Source organism: Lynx canadensis, chromosome F1 (genome assembly GCF_007474595.2).
Source record: "Lynx canadensis isolate LIC74 chromosome F1, mLynCan4.pri.v2, whole genome shotgun sequence".
Taxonomy (NCBI): Eukaryota; Metazoa; Chordata; class Mammalia; order Carnivora; family Felidae; genus Lynx; species Lynx canadensis.
Window position 1 is genome coordinate 22134307 of NC_044319.2, and position 18489 is coordinate 22152795.

The following is an 18489-nucleotide window of genomic DNA, read 5'->3' on the forward strand; positions in this document are numbered from 1 at the left end:
AACAACAACAAAAAATTGACCAGTAGTTTCCAAGAAGTGATACTAAAACCTTCCTTTTGGTTACTAACAGATGACAGCATCTACCCACAAGACTGAAACAACCTTATGTTTCCTACCAGGTGCATGGGCTAAGAATCAACATTATTGTTTCTCTTACATATAAGTCAGTATCAAGTCATATTTTTGTTTTAAGGGTACTTTCTAGATATGGAGCTCATAAAGTATGTTTTTGTGGTCATCCAGTTTAACCAAGGTATGAACCAAAATAGGGCCTTAAGGTTAGGGTCTAAAGATTCTATTAATAAACTCTATAAGACACCAAAAGAATAAATTGAAAACCAAGTAATGAAATTATAATTTGACTGCTTTGTTTACAAAGTACTTTAAAACACACCTAGGATTTTCTTTCAATTAACTATTTTCTAGTTGAGTTTACTACATATCCTTTGTACTTTGTAGACAGGCGAACACTGTCATACACATTTATTTTAGCTGACAAAAATTTGGACTAAAAAGTATTGGCTGAACCTAAAAAGAAAGAAGAAAGCCTTTAAATATAAGGCAGATATTACTCAAAACTACTTCTTTATTAATTCAGATTGCTGATGCTCATAGTCCTCATATATGGACTATGTCATTGAAAAAAGTCTGCTATTCTAATTATTTTAAGATATCCTATTTTCAAGGCTGGGGTTAACAAAAGCCCACACCTCTTATAAAGCCTTATAGCACAGATGCATTCTTTTATTGGAGATAATGTTTGGTGATTGGTTGATGTTTATTCATATATTGTCTGTGTAATTTCTTTTTTTCTCTTTTTAAAAAATGTTTATTTTGAGAGAGAGAAAGAGAGAAACTGAGTGGGGGAGGGGCAGAGAGAGAGGGAGAGAGGATCCCAAGCAGGCTCCACACTGTCAGCGCAGAGCCCGACATAGGGCTCGATCACAAACCGTGACGTCATGACCTGAGCTGAAATCAAGAGTCAGATGCTTAACTGACTGAGCCACCCAGGTGTCCCTATAATTAGCTTTCTAATTCTTAAAGATTAAAAAAATAGTTTTAGCTTTGGTTTATTTAAGATTTCATGACAGTATTTTACTTTTGTAATGTAATGTAAGTTCTGAACTGCAAATCAAGATACGTAGGATCTAAGCAAATAGGCTTAGGAATTAGACAGACCTAGATTCAAATCCTTGATTCACGTTTTACTAGCCATGTAACATCAGGGAATTAATTATCATAATTATCATATCATATATTTCCTGAATCTTGGTTTCCTCATTTGTACAACAGGATGCAATACCCAATGTAGTGGATAACTGTTTCATTTTGGTTTTTCAGCATCCTCCCCCCTTTTTTTTTAAAACCAACTCAGCTAGGTATCTCTCCCAGTTAAACTCTGTGAGTTCAACTCTGAGTTTGTTCAGTGTGCTTATCAATATCTGAACTATATTACATCTGTTTATCATTCTATCTTGAACAATGAAAAAATGCCTTGAGCACAGAATGGGTGCTCAATAAATATCTGTTGGAGAAATGAATGGATAAGTGATGAATGAATGAATGACCAGATACTCTTCTACTCCATATAACTTGTTTTAGGCTGTCAAACAAGGAGCCCTGCCTGTTACAATGTGGGTAAGTCACTCAAGCTGGTTATCCAAGTATCTGGACTTAGTTGAGTTCAGAGGTGAGCATGAGTCCCAAACAAAATCAAACAGGGCTCTTTTTCAGAGGTTGATAGGAAATCTGAGGGAGAGAGAGCAAGACTCTTTGTTTCTTAGGCCTTGGGTTACAAGGCTCCTGTGAGCTACTAGCTGCCAGCAGTCATTTTTTCCACTGCATGGAAAGAGTTTAATGGACAATAAAGCCAAAGAGAGGTGAGCAAAGATGAGAGATGGAAAACATGCTAGTAAAAACACTGGCCAAATCCTTGAATTCAGTCATACCTGAAAGTAGAATTTTCTACTTAAGCTCATTCAAGTTTGGTTTCTGTCACTTTAAGCTGAAAGAGCCCTAAAATACCTATGGTGGGGGGTTGTTTTACAAAGTCAAACAACGTGTACTTAAAGCACCTACCACGGTTCCCAGAACACACAGGTATTTAGTGAATGGCTGCTATTATCATCTTAGCCCTCACTCATTGTGTGTTTTTGGGAAAGTCTTTAAATATCCTAGACTTCATTTTTCTTGCCTGAAATGAATGGCTACATTAGATTTTAAGGTCCTTATTACTTCTAAAATTCTATGACGGTAAATACTTACGTTTCCTCTACATGATTAAAAATACACCACAGTTTGTGGAACCAATAGATGGTCAATTAAGTCAGGGATTTTACTTAACATTGATTAATACCATATCTTTCATAAGCTTGTATCAGTGAGACATAATTAAGAACACAGGGAATGGATATATTCCAGGGTAGAGGCCATAACATATTTTTATAACAACAAAAAAAAGGTAAGTATAACCCCTTTATAGGAGTTAAAAATAGAATAGTTTTGCTCATCAGTGGATTCTCACCTGGGCAGGGCCTAATGTTGCACATGATTATTTCTACTGCATTCCCTTCACATGGCCGCCCACCATATTGAGCTGATGGGTTACTGCAAGTTCTGGTCCTGGTTCTGTTGCCACGTCCACAACTCCGTGTGCATTCTTCCCAAGGGCTCCATTCTGACCAGCTACCATCCACTACACACAGGTAAAACATCGTCAACACGAAGACAACCCATAGTTAGCTAACAGAAATGAATATCTATCAAACATGTGCCTATCCACTGAATATAGAGATGTACCTGGACACAGCTTACGTTGACAGTTTCGCATTTCTGAATCTGACCCTTGGCAAGGCTTCCCACCGTTGGCCGGAAAGGGGTTGTTGCATAGACGACTCCTCTTCTGGATGCCTTTGCCACAGGTGACACTGCAGGATCTCCATGTAGACCACTGGGAATACCCACCGTGAACTGCAAATAAAACATTGTACTTTGTCTCTGTGATGGTAAAAAAAAAAAGAAAGCTATAAATCGCATTTTATTAACACGCTGGGTCTAGAGCTGGATCTGTGATTGCTGAGAAATTGCTTATGGATGCTCCCCTCTTTGGTAAAATTAAAATCCACGCAGGAGAGAAAAATTTCAGATAATTAACTGGAGTTTCTTCCCAGTTCCAATACTGACTCATGTGGATATGGCTGCCAGAAGAGTTAGAGATCAAGAAGTTTAAATACTCTTTACCTTTTGATATACCATTCTTTAAAGAAAAATAAATGCATGATTTCTGAGAATAAATGTGACTTAGGTTTGAATCAAAACTTCAGTTTGGGATTTTGAATTATTGGCTTGGTATTTTACTGCTCTAACTGAATATTGTTTCAGTCCCTTCAGTTGGTAAATTGTGATGTGATTTTTGTTCTAGCTCCACAGTCTAGAAGTGTCTTCAGGGTCCAGGAGACTTGGACTAAGATGCTTAAGAGTTTTTACGATTTGGGTCACCCCAGGTGATACTTAATATGAATGTCCCTCTGATCACACTCACCCTGGACTGTGACTGGCACCCTGACAAGGACAGAACCCATCAAGTTTCGAGCAACACATTCATATTCAGATGTATCTTCTTTTTGAGCAGCAGCAATATGTAAGGAGTTGTTGGACAACATGTTAACTCGGTCATCCCAGGGAATAGAGTGCCCTTGACGAGACCATGTAATGGTTGGATGAGGCTCTCCAGTTGCCTGACAATTCAATATGACTTTGCCACCAGCATGAATAACAGTTTCTACTGGTTCAAGAGTAATAATAGGAGGACCTACAGAAAAAAGCACATAGTGTTTTCTTAGTTTTTGTGAAGCTATGTTAACATTTTTATCAATATATATAGTAACATTTTTAAAAAAATTAGGCTGATTTGTTTATAAAACACTGTAGCTGCTCAACTACTAACGATGCAGTTGCCATTGACAGATTTTTCAGTATCATAGCTCTGTTTTATTTATGAAATGTCCAAAATTTTAAATCCCTGAGCAGATTAGCCTATATCATGGGTTCTGCAGTCATACTTGCTGTATACTTAAATTCAAATTCTGCTTCTGTTCCTTAGGACCTCTTTGAGCCTTTGTATCCTTCAGAGAATTCTTGTTAGATTCCTCTAAGATGAGATAAGCCTAGCTCTTTGACAGGGTAAGTACATAATATTATTAGTACTATTGTTATCATTGTTTTTGTCTGTGTTTTACATGGCAAACTCTCACTTCTTTCCCTTACATCACTTCTGAGGTAATGAGTCATTATTAACTTATCCTTTCATAACTGGTCATCATTCATTTATTCAATAAACATGTATCGAGAGCCTACTATTTGCCAGGCATTGTGTTAGATGCTGAGGATACAGAGATAATAGATATAACTTCTAGCCTCAAGGAATTCACAGTCCACGGATAAGACAAGTAAGTAACTATAATTATTTAGCTGTTCTATAATATCATTGTAGGATTTTGTAATGGAATAGGTAGAATAATATTTAGTATAGAGTAGGTAAACGTGTGGTAATATGGATGCATAAACAATAGTGACTTAATAGAACAAACAGAGGCAATCACTGAAAATGGAGAGGAAAAGGAAGACATTCAAGAATCATTAGGAAAGTAGAAATAACAGAACTTTGTCATTGACTTGAGAGGAACTGATAACTACAGGATTTTGACTTGGACAATATAGAAGAACATAGGAGGAAGAACAAATTTGTTTGGACATTGTAAGGAATGATAATTCGTATCCATTTAGAACTATTGAGTTTGTGGTGTCTGTGGGACATTCATGTAGAGATGTCTAGATGGTAAGAGAATGTTAATATCTGCAGCTCAGAATAGAGATATAGGCTAGAAATACAGATCTATGAGTCTTTCATGAGTGGATAAGATGGCTTTAGAAGTGATTCTAAAAGGAGAGGAAGAAGACCAAAGACATAAACTATGACAGCATCATTATTTAAGAGATGAACAGAAGACAAGCCATAAAATGATACTAATAACAGATCACTGAAGGAGGAAGAAAATCAAGAGAGAATGGTATCCTGGTAACCAAAGGAAGGAGTTTCAAGAAGGAGGGAGAGGTTAATACTCGTAGATCAGAGTAGATCAGAGCTGCTCAAGTGAAGTCAGGAAAAAATGTAAAAGGAGCTATATATAGCTGCTGGTAGGATGTTTATTCTAGTCTACAGTGTCAAGCAAGATAGAATATGAAAAATTTCATGAAGAAGAAGAAGCTTGAAGTGGATTTTCAGAAATGGTAAGATTATATATAGGAGAAGGGAGTCTACTTGGAGACAAGGAAATAGCATGGAGATGGATTTAGCTTTGAAAGGATGATTCACCCTCAAAAGCAGCAACATACAAGGTTTTAAACATTTAGTTAATCAGGGCTCACATCTGAATACAGGTTAGCAGAGAGGAGCCTGTGTATTCTTGAAGGATGAAAGCTGTGTTTTTGTGGGATTGAAATGAATGGTAGAATAATTTGCTCAATGAGAGGTAATGAATATCAGATAATTCAGGGTGATGGTTCTGTTTTAGATGGAGAAATATATCTGGAATAATAGAACATAAAGCAAAATAGAAGTAAAATGTGTTTTATTATGACCATACCACCATTTTATGTAAATATGTTATTGACATGCTGTCTTTTACAAAAGTAGTTACTTCATATGAGGTTTGAATCTCTCAGTATCATTAGTGCATTATTCATATATATGCCCACATCGTCCTACTCAATTACCTTCTTATTTGATATTTATATTAACTTTAGGAACTTTCAGGGCTGGGGCTTTTATTTTTCTCCTAGTGTTCAAATTACATTATGTGTTCAGTAAACTGTTGCTGAATACATTAAATGCCTCAGATTAATCACTCAACACTAAAATGATAACATAATGATTAAATGAGCTCATCTGCTCCCTCGATTATGGTCAAAGAAAGTGTCAAATAAAACTCGGAATCTTAATTTTAATACCATATTTGAACATTTCCAATTGCCCATAAGGCTATAAGTTAACTCAACAATAAAATTCCATATGTACATCTTTCAAGGGTGAATTAATTCTACCAGTCACATAATGATCAGTTAAATACAAGTACTTTATCTAAATGAAAACATTGCTTCTGGTGCTTTAATCTTAATTTTAAACAAATTATATTTTGGTTTTTTAATATGCCTCATTTATTTAAATCAACTTATTGTCTGTAGATGTAGATGAGCTAATCTAATGCAGACTTTCTTAAACCAATCAGTGGAACACTCTTCCAGGAAAGATTAATCGATGTGATGCCCTACTTACATTCACCCAACAAGGAGGGGAGGAAGGTTTCATGGAAATAACATTTATTTGGGAAACATGGCATGTTATATCCTCCTCTTGCTGAGTTATAACACATCAATATATTAACATTTCAGGAATGATCTGCAGTAAAGAAATCTGGTGATTAAGCAGGGCTTGGCATATAGTAGGTTCTCTTTATATGTTTGATAAATGAATGAACTTCGTTTAATCTATTTTTTCCCAGACTTGTTTGACCATGGAACTCTAGTTTTTTCCTGATAACATCTCACAAGGCTATTGTTTGATAAATAAGTACTTTGATAAAACACTGTCTTAGCAAGAAATGGAAACAACCTGTCTAGTGATGGATAAATGGATAAAGAAAATGAGTCTATATATGTTTAATGGAATGTTATCTAGCAATAAGAAGAAGGAAATACTATTTGCAACAACATGGATGGACTTCGAGGGCATTATGATAAACTAATTAAGCCAGACAGAGACAGAAAAATAGTATATGGTATCACTTGGATGTGAAATCTAAAAAAAAAAAAAAAATCCATAGAAACAGAGTCAATTGGGGGAAATGGGTGATATTGATCTAAGGATACAAATGTTCAGTTATAAGACAAATAGGTTCTGAGGATCTAATATATAGCATGGTGACTATAGTTAATAATACTGTATACTTGAAATTTATAAAGTGAGGAGATCTTAAGTGTTCTCATCAAAACAAGCAAAACCAAAAAATGGTAACTGAAGTCATGGATGTGTTAATTAGCTCGATTGGGGCAATCATTTCATAGTGTATATGTATATCAAATTTTGACATTGTACATTTTAAATATGTACAATTTTATTTATCAATTAGATGCCAATAAAGCTGGGGGAAAACACTGTTTTAGATATTTACTAAAAATTAAGTGCTAAAGTCTCAAAAAGATTTTAAAAAGTTAAAGTCTTAGATAATAGTAGTTTAGCAATAGCTGCTAGTAAATGCTAGTATATAGCGTCTCTTGATAGTGAATGAAGAAAATATAAATTTATACCATTAAATACTGAGCTTACTCACAAAATAAGTTTATTCACTGAAATTCTCAACCCAGTGATGCTATCCTCAGGTCAGTTCTAAAGTCATTCTGGAGACTATCCAGTGGGTTCTGAGGTTCTATGCCCTGGAGTTTTTCATGTTTTTCTAATTCTGAAAGATCTGTCTTCTGTATAACTGAGGGGTTTCATCATGAGCATGATAGTCCTGCCCAGTACACACATTTATTTCATGGAAGATTGACAGCCATCAACCTAGAACACTTTTGAGTTCACTTATATTAGTCTTTCCTTTTAATACATATTTTTAAAGTGCCACAAAATGACGTTTTGTAAGCACGTCACAAAAACTGTGATAGACTATATGAAGGGTACTTGACTGACTATATTGCAAAACGAAAGAAAGCTCTGCCACCAAGCAACTGCGATCTTGAACTCCGTGTGTTAGACAAAATAGAAAAAAATCTCTGTGCAAAACTGTATCTACCAGTCTTACACTTGATAACAAATTATCAGCAGAAGACTAAATTATACACACCCTGCAAGCTACCATTAATATACCTGCTATAAAATTAAAGAAAATGAACACTGTTTATTAGGCAATGTTTCTTAAATCAGGTGTTCACACAGAGTGAAGCCACTTACTCTGCAGGGTCAGGCTCATGCTGCGCTCCACTGCCCCAGCATCATTGGTAGCTACGCACGTATAATCACCGGCATCTTCATTCTATGGAAATAAGCAGTGTTTTATAAAAATGTGAGCCTACAGAATGGGGCAAATAACTTTTTCCACTAGGATGCTAATATAAAATTTCATTTTTGAGGAGGGGTTGGAATGGAAATAGAAAAAACCTACATTATTTTACATCATAAGGGGGTTTAAGAGAAAAGAAAAAGAAGAAAAAAATCCCAGTCTAAGTTTTCAAAACAGCTATTCTTGCTCTCTGGGAATAATAATTGCTAGGAAACCAAAGCAAAACTAACATTTTTTATAACCTTCTATCCAAAATTAGCTCACTAAAGAAAAATGCCTACTCTCTTCTTCTAGATATCTTAAAAAGCATTAAACTATTGAGGACAAATTAACAAATATTGAGACTTCCTAATGGGGGTTATTAAAATAAATTAAGGATGAACAAAGTAAAAAACTAATTTACTGATAATGATGAATCATAGAATATAAGTCACAATATTATAAATATGCGCTGTAAGGGGTGCCTGGGTGGCTCAGTCAGTTAAGTGTCTGGCTCTTGATTTCAACTCAGGTCATGATCTCAGGGTCGTGAGATTGAGCCCTGTGTCAGGCTCCGCATTGACAGCATGGAACCTGCTTGGGATTCTTTCTCTCCCCTTCTCTCTCTGCCCCTTCCCCACTCAATCTCTCTCAAAATAAATTTTTAAAAAACCTACAAAAATAGTACTATATGAGTTTAGATTTGGTGACTAATTCATCACAGATTTTGCTCAAGTCTTGTGAATAGAATTTGTTAACAGAAACACTAAGTAAATAAAGGAGAACTAAATAAATTGCAGGAAGTAGAGGAGGGTGGGAAAAGGAAGACATGTTTAATTGGGGGTGTTATATAATATCCAAATAGAAATTTTCAATAAGAAATGGTAAATGGGAACATTTCAGGGTTGGAGATAGATATCTAAGTATCTGAAACTGTGTGGTGAAAAAAGTTAGTATTAGCATTAATATTGGTATTAGAAGAATTACCAATGGCTTCAGAAGTAGCAATACTTAGATACAGAAGGGGGAATGTGGTAATGAAGAAACGTGTTACAGCAGTTAAAAGTAGAAATCATCTCAAAATTGAAGGGACAATGAACATCATCACATTGAAATGAAACCCAGGAGAATGAAAGACTAAGAGTGATTCATTGGATTAGGTGATTAAATATTGTATTTTAATTATTATTTCAATTCTACAATGCATTAAAAATCACTCATACATAATCTAGTTGAGAAATTTTTAGATAAACTATCTCATTCACTTGGCCCTCAAATTAGAATAACTTAAAGCAACACTCATTTTCTGAATTACTGAAGCTTTTGGAAGGCTTGATATAGTTATTGGCCTTAGAGATGAAAGTTATCCTATATTTTACTTGTAGTTATGTTTGCAATTCTTCAATTTCTGTGTTCTGAAACAGATTTGAGGAAGTTATCTAATGATGCTAAATAATAATGGATCAATGATTGGGAACAAAGCAAAATTATTTTATTGCTTATATTTCTGTGAAAAATCTAAAAATAATCAATTTGAACCATGTTTCAGTTTTTTATAAAAACCCATTGATTCAGATTTTATGATTTAAATAGGAATGCAAGAGGAACTTTTTCCTTTCATGGCACCTACAGAGAGGGATTAATTGTGGCAGTTAAAGTGCACATCAACGATTTCAGCGTGACTTACTACAGTGCCATAAATGGCCAAGGAGCCATTGAGAAGTTGACGGATTCTGTGGTTAATTTCAATATCCACTCCTTTTCTGCTCCATTGGATGGTAGGGGCAGGATCTCCTTTCACTTCACAATTCAAGACTGCATTACCACCAAGCGGCTCAATCCAATTAGAAGGGTAATCACCTTTGAAGACTGGAGGTTCTGGGAAATAACAACAGATAATTAATTATAAGTAAAAGGAAGCTCTGATAATTTATTTGTGATTTTGACCTATTTAGAAAGATAACAGTGAAGAAGGGAAAAGCCACTTTTGAACACCATGAATTTTCCAGAATCAACTGCTCATGCTAATCAACCAGATAATTTTGTTAGTTTCAATAATCTAAGCAGATGATTTCATTTTGTACCAAATGATCTCTTTGCGTACCTACTTTTGAATTGAACGTTGATAATTTTTTATTTCTGAGGAATGTGCACATCTGTGAAATAGGACTAGATGGATTTAATAAACTGAAGTTATATAAGCAAGCAAAATGAAAACTATTCTTTGTAAATAAGTGATAAACTAAAAATAGAGCATGCTTACCTACCTTTCACATAAACAAATCCTATTGCCTTCACAAAACCAACACTGTTCTCTGCGGTGCACACGTAAGTACCCGAATCCTCTTTTGACACTCTTTCAATAACAAGTTCACTGTGTCCATTAACACTGTCAAAGTGGGCTGAGAGAAACAAGTTAGGAAACGACATAAATGCCTCTAAGTAACCTAGGAAAAGAATCACAACAGCTCAATATTTTGCAGGTTGGATTTATGAGCTGGTCAGCAATTGAACCAGAGATCTCATCATGATATTGGAGAAGAAAGCCTTTTCCACAGATTTATTCCTCTGAGCTATTGGCTAGGTCTATAGACACTTGTTTGAAGAATGAAAAAAAACAGCAGAAGGGACAGGAAAAGAGAATGAAAACAAACATCCTTTAAAATTATTTTAGATTTAAAGTACACCTTTCATCTCAAAGCATTGCCTAAATCTGGCTCACCGTCTCTCTAGGTTTCAAAATCTTTCATTCAGACATATGACATTTTCCATTTCATTTATCTCACCACCACTTTTCCTCCCAAACACTTTATATCAAAACATGAAAATGTTTTCAGTTGTAATTCAACTGACTTGGCAGGTCAGAGGGGAAATCATGAAAAACATATGTTGGTTAGGTAATAATGACAACATGATTAAATTTGTGATAATTTAAACTTCTCCATAAATGGTGATGATATAAATATTTATGAAGGTAGTTATAATATTTGGAATAGAGTATAAGGTAAACATGCTAATCCTAAAACAACTGATACTAAATAAGATTCTGATTAGACCAGCCAATATCTAATTATTTAGGTATGTTTACCTTGCATACTTTCCCCCAAATTATTTCAAAAGATTTCATTCTGCTGAATATTAAGTGGAAAATTAAGCTTTAAAAATTTAAATAGCTAAATTAGTATTATACCGTCAGAAAACAGCACTGATTAGGTTGTGGGTTTTTTTTAAGTGATAAATTGCATTTATTTATTTATTTATTTTTTCAACGTTTATTTATTTTTGGGATAGAGAGAGACAGAGCATGAACGGGGGAGGGGCAGAGAGAGAGGGAGACACAGAATCGGAAACAGGCTCCAGGCTCCGAGCCATCAGCCCAGAGCCTGACGCGGGGCTCGAACTCACGGACCGCGAGATCGTGACCTGACTGAAGTCGGACGCTTAACCGACTGCACCACCCAGGCGCCCCAATTGCATTTATTTTTAAAAATAAATTTATTTATGTTTTAAATATAATTTATTGTCAAGTTAGTTAACATACAGTGCATACAGTGTGCTCTTGGCTTCGGGAGTAGATTCCCATGATTCATTGCTTACATATAACACCCAGTGCTCATCCCAACAAGTGCCCTCCTCAATGCCCATCACCCATTTTCTCCTTTTGCCCAGTACCCCCATCAACTCTCAGTTTGTTCTCTGTATTTAAGAGTCTTTTATGGTTTGCCTTCCTCTCTGTTTGAAACTATTTTTTTAGACTCTATTTTTCCTAAGTGAGGTATACTATTATTATTAAGGTAATATAGTTGATGAATTTCAGTCATTAAGATCAATCTTTTATAACAGAAAAACTCAAGCTTATTATTTCTTTTCTAGCAAGACATTTATTAAATGCCAATAGTGCAGTATTTTAGAATTCAATTTTGGGAAATGACCACTTCTTATTACTGATGATGTCTTTGTGCTGATGACAAAGTCTAACAAATAAGGAAACACTTATCCTCCCAGAGAGGAGTGCTCCGGGGTTCCAGGCACTACCTTAACATGTAGTGCACATAGTGACTAAAGGATTTCTGCATAGCTGATCTACATTATAAGAGAGGCTAACAGATGTTAATTCATACAGCAAGAAGCAGAGTTCTCCTCTGTAAAATTAGGTGAATCTTCAGCACTCTACCAGTGCCACCTTAATCCATTTATCAGTGATGAAGGAGGTCCAGCGAGGGCAAATTTAGGTACCTGTGTATACCATATTGTCTTCTCAGGGAGGAAGGTGATTATTTTTAGGTAAAAACATCTACTAATATTCTAAAATATATGGTCCTGTGATTACCTTATCCTTTCAAAAGAATGAAAAAAGAACATATATACTGGGTATAGGATAAAATCCAGGCAAAGGTACATATTTTGCAGAACTTAAAGCAATCAATTTTTCATGTAACTTTTCAATCAATTCCCACAGCTAAAGGAAATGGAGATTGCTTCAGAGTTCTTTATGGGTGCATTTATTTACTTCTTAAGAATTAAATTACCAACCTGGGATAATATTGTTATTGAAGGTCCATGTTAACTTGGGCAATGGAATCCCAGTGGCTTTACAGCTTAATCGTAGCTGTTCTCCTTTATTTAAAGACACATCTCCAGGAAGTTCAGTAAAAGTGGGGAGAACATGCACCGTCACACTGACCATGTGTGTATCTTCACCTGCAGCATTGTTAGCAACACAGGTATAGGTGCCAGAATCCTCCGGCTTAAATAAAGAAAAATCATAGTGTTTAAGATTACATAATCTTACATCATATTACATAAAGGACATAAAATTGCATAGCTTGGTTCCCAAAGGAGCACTCTTATTTAAAGGCAGTTTAAATTTCCATCTTGTAGTCTGAACCATCTGGCTAGCTTTTGCACAACATAATTTAAAATGTGTAAGAGTTTAAACAAAAGCCCATACCTTACAGAACTACAGCATTTTACAGTAATAAGATCTCAGAAAACTGTACAAAAGTTCTAAAGTTTACTAAACATCAAGAGTACTGATACTCCGCAAACTACAGATAAAGAACAAATAATTTCATTCTTTTTTAATATAATTTATTGTCAAGTCGGCTAACATATAGTATATACAGTGTGCTCTTGGTTTTAGGGGTAGATTCTTGTGATTCATCACTTACATACAACACCTAGTGCTCATCCCAGTAAGTGCCCTCCTCAATGTCCATCACCCAGAACAAATAATTTCAAAGGCTGGTAGCATCTTGACAGCATAGCTGCTCTCTTGGTAATGTGGCACCAAAGACCCCCAAAATTATCACAGGAAATAGAAGTTTCACTTGCTAAATCCACCGGCTGGTCTTGACACTCATCTTACTAGATGTCCTGGCAACATCTGACACAATTTTGACCCCCTTTTCTTCTAAACCATGTCCTCACTTGGCTACCAGGCTACCCCATTCTCCTAGTTTCCTTCCCACCTCACTGGTGGCTCCATTTTCAGCTCCTTTTCATGGCTTTCCTTTAACATTAATGTTGTTATGTTGGTATGTGGGAGACCTCAGTCTTTGGTCCTCTTTTCTTATTTGCACTTGGTTCCTTAGTGCATCCAGTCTCATGGTTTTAAGTGCCACCCATATGCTGATGTATACGAGTATTTGCAGCCCACGTCTTTCTTCCAAAGTCCAATTACACTGAAGTTCCCATTTCACCTCTCTGCTTGTATGTCCCAAAGACATCTCAAAATCATGTCCAAAACTGAACTCCCAATTTCCCTTTTACCATCCTGTTTCACCTGTAGCCTTTCACCATCTCAGCTGATGGCTATTTTGTCCTTCCAGTTGCTAATGCCTTTTGTTCTCAGACATTTGAGTCACTTGTACTCTTCTTTTTCACACTCTACTCGCAATCTACTTAGGATATCCTAGAATATATGCAGAATCCAACCACTTCCCACCTCTTGTGGGCTAACAGAATTTCTCATCTGACTCTAAACCATCTCATCTGACTCCAAACCATCTTCCCAACAGGTCTTTCTGCTTCCAGTCTTGCCTCCCTACCATGTATTCTTATTATAGTTGCCAATGTAGTATTGCAAAAACATGAGGCATTTAATAACATTGCTCCCAGTCTCAAAACCTGCAATGGATTCTACTTTATTCAAAGTAAAACACAAAAATGTTATAATCTACAAGACACTATATTATCTGGCCTCCATTTTTTTTTTCATATCTTTCTTCTTTTGTTCTTCTTTGCTTTTACTGGTATCCTGTTCCTCCAATGTATCAGGCATGTTCCCACCTTATGTTTCTTCCAGATATTTGAGGGAGGAACATCCCAGTTTTATCTGCTTGTGATGCTCTTCCCCCAGATATTGGCTTGGCTAACTCACTTCAAGTTTTTTCAAATGTTCCCTTCCCAAAGGAGATTTACTCTGACTCTCCTATTTAAAACTATAACTAGTACCCCTCCAAACTCTGATCCCTTATACCTTGTTCTTCTATTTTTCATAATACTTATTTTCTTCTATGTATATTGTTTATTATTTTAATTGTCTATCTCGCTTCTCTAGACATAAATTGCATGAAGGCAAGGATCTTTTAGTCTTTTGTTTCCTGATGTATTACCAGTGCCTAAACAGAGAAGCTATTCAGTAAATATTTGTTGAATTAATGATTGAATGCTTCTGAGTGCATTAAGGCCCGTGGTATACTTTTTCCTTATCTTTTAAAACATTTAAGAGGGGCACTCTGGTGGCTCGGTCGGTTAAGTGTCCCACTCTTGATTTCAGCTAAGGTCATGATCTCATGGTTTGTGAGATCGAGCCCTTTGTTGGGCTCTGCACTGACAGCACAGAGCCTGCTTGGGATTCTATCTGTCTCCCTCTCTCTCTCTGCTTGGAATTCTCTTTCTGCCCTTCTCCCACTTGCACATACATGTGTGCACTCAAAAATAAACATTTAAAAATATTAAAAAAAAATTTTAACGTTTATTTTTGAAAGAGAGAGAGTGTGAGTAGGGGAGGGGCAGAGAGAGAGAGGGAGACATAGAATCTGAAGCAGGCTCCAGACTCTGAGCTGTCAGTACAGAGCTCGACGCAGGGCTCAAACCCACCATCCGTGAGATCATGACCTGAGCTGAAGTCAGACGCTTAACCAACTGAGCCATCCAGGCGGCCCTGAAAATATTTTTAAAATATTTAAGGGTATATATTGTTTTGCACTGAAACATTAAAGAATTGATTGGAAATGTAGCATAAAAACTGTAATCACTAACTGTAGGTACAATCTAAATTTGGTTGGCAGCATACTGTTGTTTTTTTTTTTTAAAGGGCAAACTGGAATAAGTCATATTTCCTGTAAAAGTCTTTCCACCTCCATATCATTTAGCTGTCCATAAATTCCCAGGTTATGACAAGTTTAAAATCAAGGAATTTATAAAAGTGAAGCACTTAAAAATCGAGTGTACATACTATTCACAAATAGATTTCTAGTTATTATCTGTGTCCTTCATCTGCTATTTAGAAACTACCTTATTGTTATTTTTTTAACGTGTCTGAGTCATTATCCCACTAAAAGTCTAACCTTTTCTTTCTCATTTAATTCCTTCAGGTCTATAAATGAAATTGAAGGCCCAAATTTAACATTCTTGAGCTTAGAGGTAATCCCCATTAAAAGATATTCACTAGCTTACATTAACAAATTTATCCTTATTTTATTAATTCTAAAATTCACATTTTTAACTCTTAATACCTCAGAAGCTAGGGTATTAAAAATACATAAAAATTGATGATCTTCTCTAGTTTATTTACTGAATTTTTTTCTTTCTTAGTGGTACATAAAATAATGGTACATCTTATAACTAATGGAAATTTAAATCTGAATAAATACAACTTTTGCTGGCACATGTGGTTGAGTTAGGACTTAGTGACACAGCCTATTACTGGGATTATTTATGTGGTAATCCCAGGAGTCTGAGTAATGGCTGAAATTATACTATAAAGTTAATGTGATCAATTTTGTCATTTTAATCTGTTCAAATTTAATTCCACAAAGATTTTATAATGGGGCTTAGGCATTTTGAAGGGTAATGAATAGGAATAAAAAGATATATACAGAAGCTCTGAAAATGATTCACATTTGTTTTGTATTTGGTGCCAAGTATTGATACTCTCAAACCACACAGTAAATGTTTTAAAAAGTCATGTAGTATGCATATATACAGAATATTCTTCAAGTGGGCTACCACTGAAAAACTAAGATACTTCTCATAGCTACTATTCTGTAGACTGGCTAAGTGCCACCTAACAATATTCAAACATCTCAGCTTGCATAGTAGGATCTCTAAGACTTTAGTTTCCTTGTCAATGATAAGAAAGGGTTATTGAAAATCCTGAAAAGAACAGAAAAACTGCTTTTTATTATTTGCTTAATAACACATCAGACATTCTTATATCTCTGTTCTTCTAATCATTCCCATGCATGGTTACAAACACAGAATATAACAGAGGCACTTAGAATTTTTCCTGATATAGATTTCCACAAAAATAAAATCATTTTAGAAGGAGGTCATTTATGAGTTCCTACTATCTGTTAAATATTATTCTTAGACCTGGGCCACAAAATGAAACATGCATAAAATTCATTTTTTGGCCTGAATATGTAAGAGTATTTTTCTTTTGTTATTAAAGAGTATATTTCCCAGTTAAGCTATGAAAAGAAAAAAGGTGAATTCCTAATCCGGTTTAATGTATCCATTCACATCTATTAAACTTACCACAACATTTTCCAGAATAAGTTCTCCATAGGGCTCAAGAGTATACTTTCCTAATAAGTTAGTTAAAAGAACATCGTCTTTTTTCCAGTTGATTGCTGGTGTGGGGATTCCATCAGCCACGCATGGAAGAATGGCTTGTGAATTCTCATTAACCGTATAGTGTACTTCTGTGCTTCGGATTCTAGGTGGTACTATGAAGAGTTTAAAAAAGATAGTCATTCATGATGTTGAATTCAACAGTATCCTTATTCACACTGAAAATCAGCACACAAAAGACTCTTTTGGGGATCATTTTGCTGCAAGTAGTAAAATAAAGTCTATTAAGACATTGATTTGTTTGTTATCATGAAAGATGCCTACAGCAAAAACTTTAAGGGATTTGAATTTGTTGAATATATTCGAAATCAGTTTCTGAACAAGTGACATAGAACTAGATTAGGAATCTTTAGCTTTTATTTGGCTTCTGAAGTTTTTCTTAAGTTTCTTATTCTTATTGCAGTGAAGTAAAACAAACTAGAGCAACAAAACCTCAAAATGCATCCATGATTGGATAATTACTGGATTTGTATCACAGACATATCGTGAGAACACATTAATAAAAGTCACCAGTTGAAAACACTGTAAAACACTCCCCCCATATTGAATGGCATGAAGTGCTACAGAAAAAAAATTTATTGCAGTATTTCACATGTGTTTCAACAATTGCAAGTAAACCCAGGTCAAGACAATTCAGCTTTTATACTGTCACAGAGGAAATTTTTATAGTGATTTCAGAATTCTGTGCAAATACTTCCTATTCCTCAAATTACTTTGAACTGGAATTTAGGCAATACAGAAAGATCAATTGACTATTTTGTGTACTAACAAATACCTTAGGGGACTTGGAACTATGACATTTACTTCTAAAGAAAAGGCTTTAAAAGTATGTGGATCCTGAGAAACTTAACAGGAACCCATGGGGGAGGGGAAGGAAAAAAAAAAAAAGAGGTTAGAGTGGGAGAGAGCCAAAGCATAAGAGACTCTTAAAAAATGAGAACAAACTCAGGGCTGATGGGGGGGGTAGCAGGGGGGGGGATGGGTGATGGGTATTGAAGAGGGCATATTTTGGGATGAGCACTGGGTGTTGTATGGAAACCAATCTGACAATAAATTTCATATATTTAAAAAAAATAAATAAAAGTATTAAGAATACTTGGCTCAAAAAGTAAAAATACACCCCCCCCAATGAATTTTGGAATTATTCCAACATATCAGAAATAGATTAATTTTAATGGCATTTTAAAAAGTGACAGGACAAAAGTTGTATTCAGCAAAAATTATTTTTTGATTATATGAGTAAATATATAAATCTTATATGAATGATTATATGCACAAACATAGATAATAGGGAAAACAAAAATGCATTTTGCTGAATGGAACATCGTAAATATTCGATTCATTTTTAATTAATTTATACTGTATTTTTATTAGCCCCTTTATCCTGGTTTCCTAGGGGTTGATATTTCAAGTTTGCTTGTGGTTACAAAGTTGCAACATTAGTATATTTACTTCAATTCATTCTTTTTCAAAATGAAAATGTTAAGGCTATGATTTTATATTTGATTTTAACCCTGGCCTACACACCATA

The 18489-nt window shown here is 35.1% G+C and overlaps 1 protein-coding gene across 1 annotated transcript in view; it reads right to left on the bottom strand.

The window, feature by feature from the left end:
* The window catches only part of HMCN1 (hemicentin 1), a 463190-nt gene that overhangs the window by 38209 nt on the left and 406492 nt on the right, over positions 1–18489 (bottom strand). The window contains exons 82-89 of the mRNA XM_030302673.1: positions 16863–17053; positions 12630–12843; positions 10364–10498; positions 9784–9974; positions 8009–8090; positions 3542–3811; positions 2800–2970; positions 2525–2695 (exon numbers count right to left, since the gene is read on the bottom strand). Coding sequence (XP_030158533.1) covers positions 2525–2695; positions 2800–2970; positions 3542–3811; positions 8009–8090; positions 9784–9974; positions 10364–10498; positions 12630–12843; positions 16863–17053 — 1425 coding nt within the window. The remainder of the gene's footprint in view (positions 1–2524; positions 2696–2799; positions 2971–3541; positions 3812–8008; positions 8091–9783; positions 9975–10363; positions 10499–12629; positions 12844–16862; positions 17054–18489) is intronic.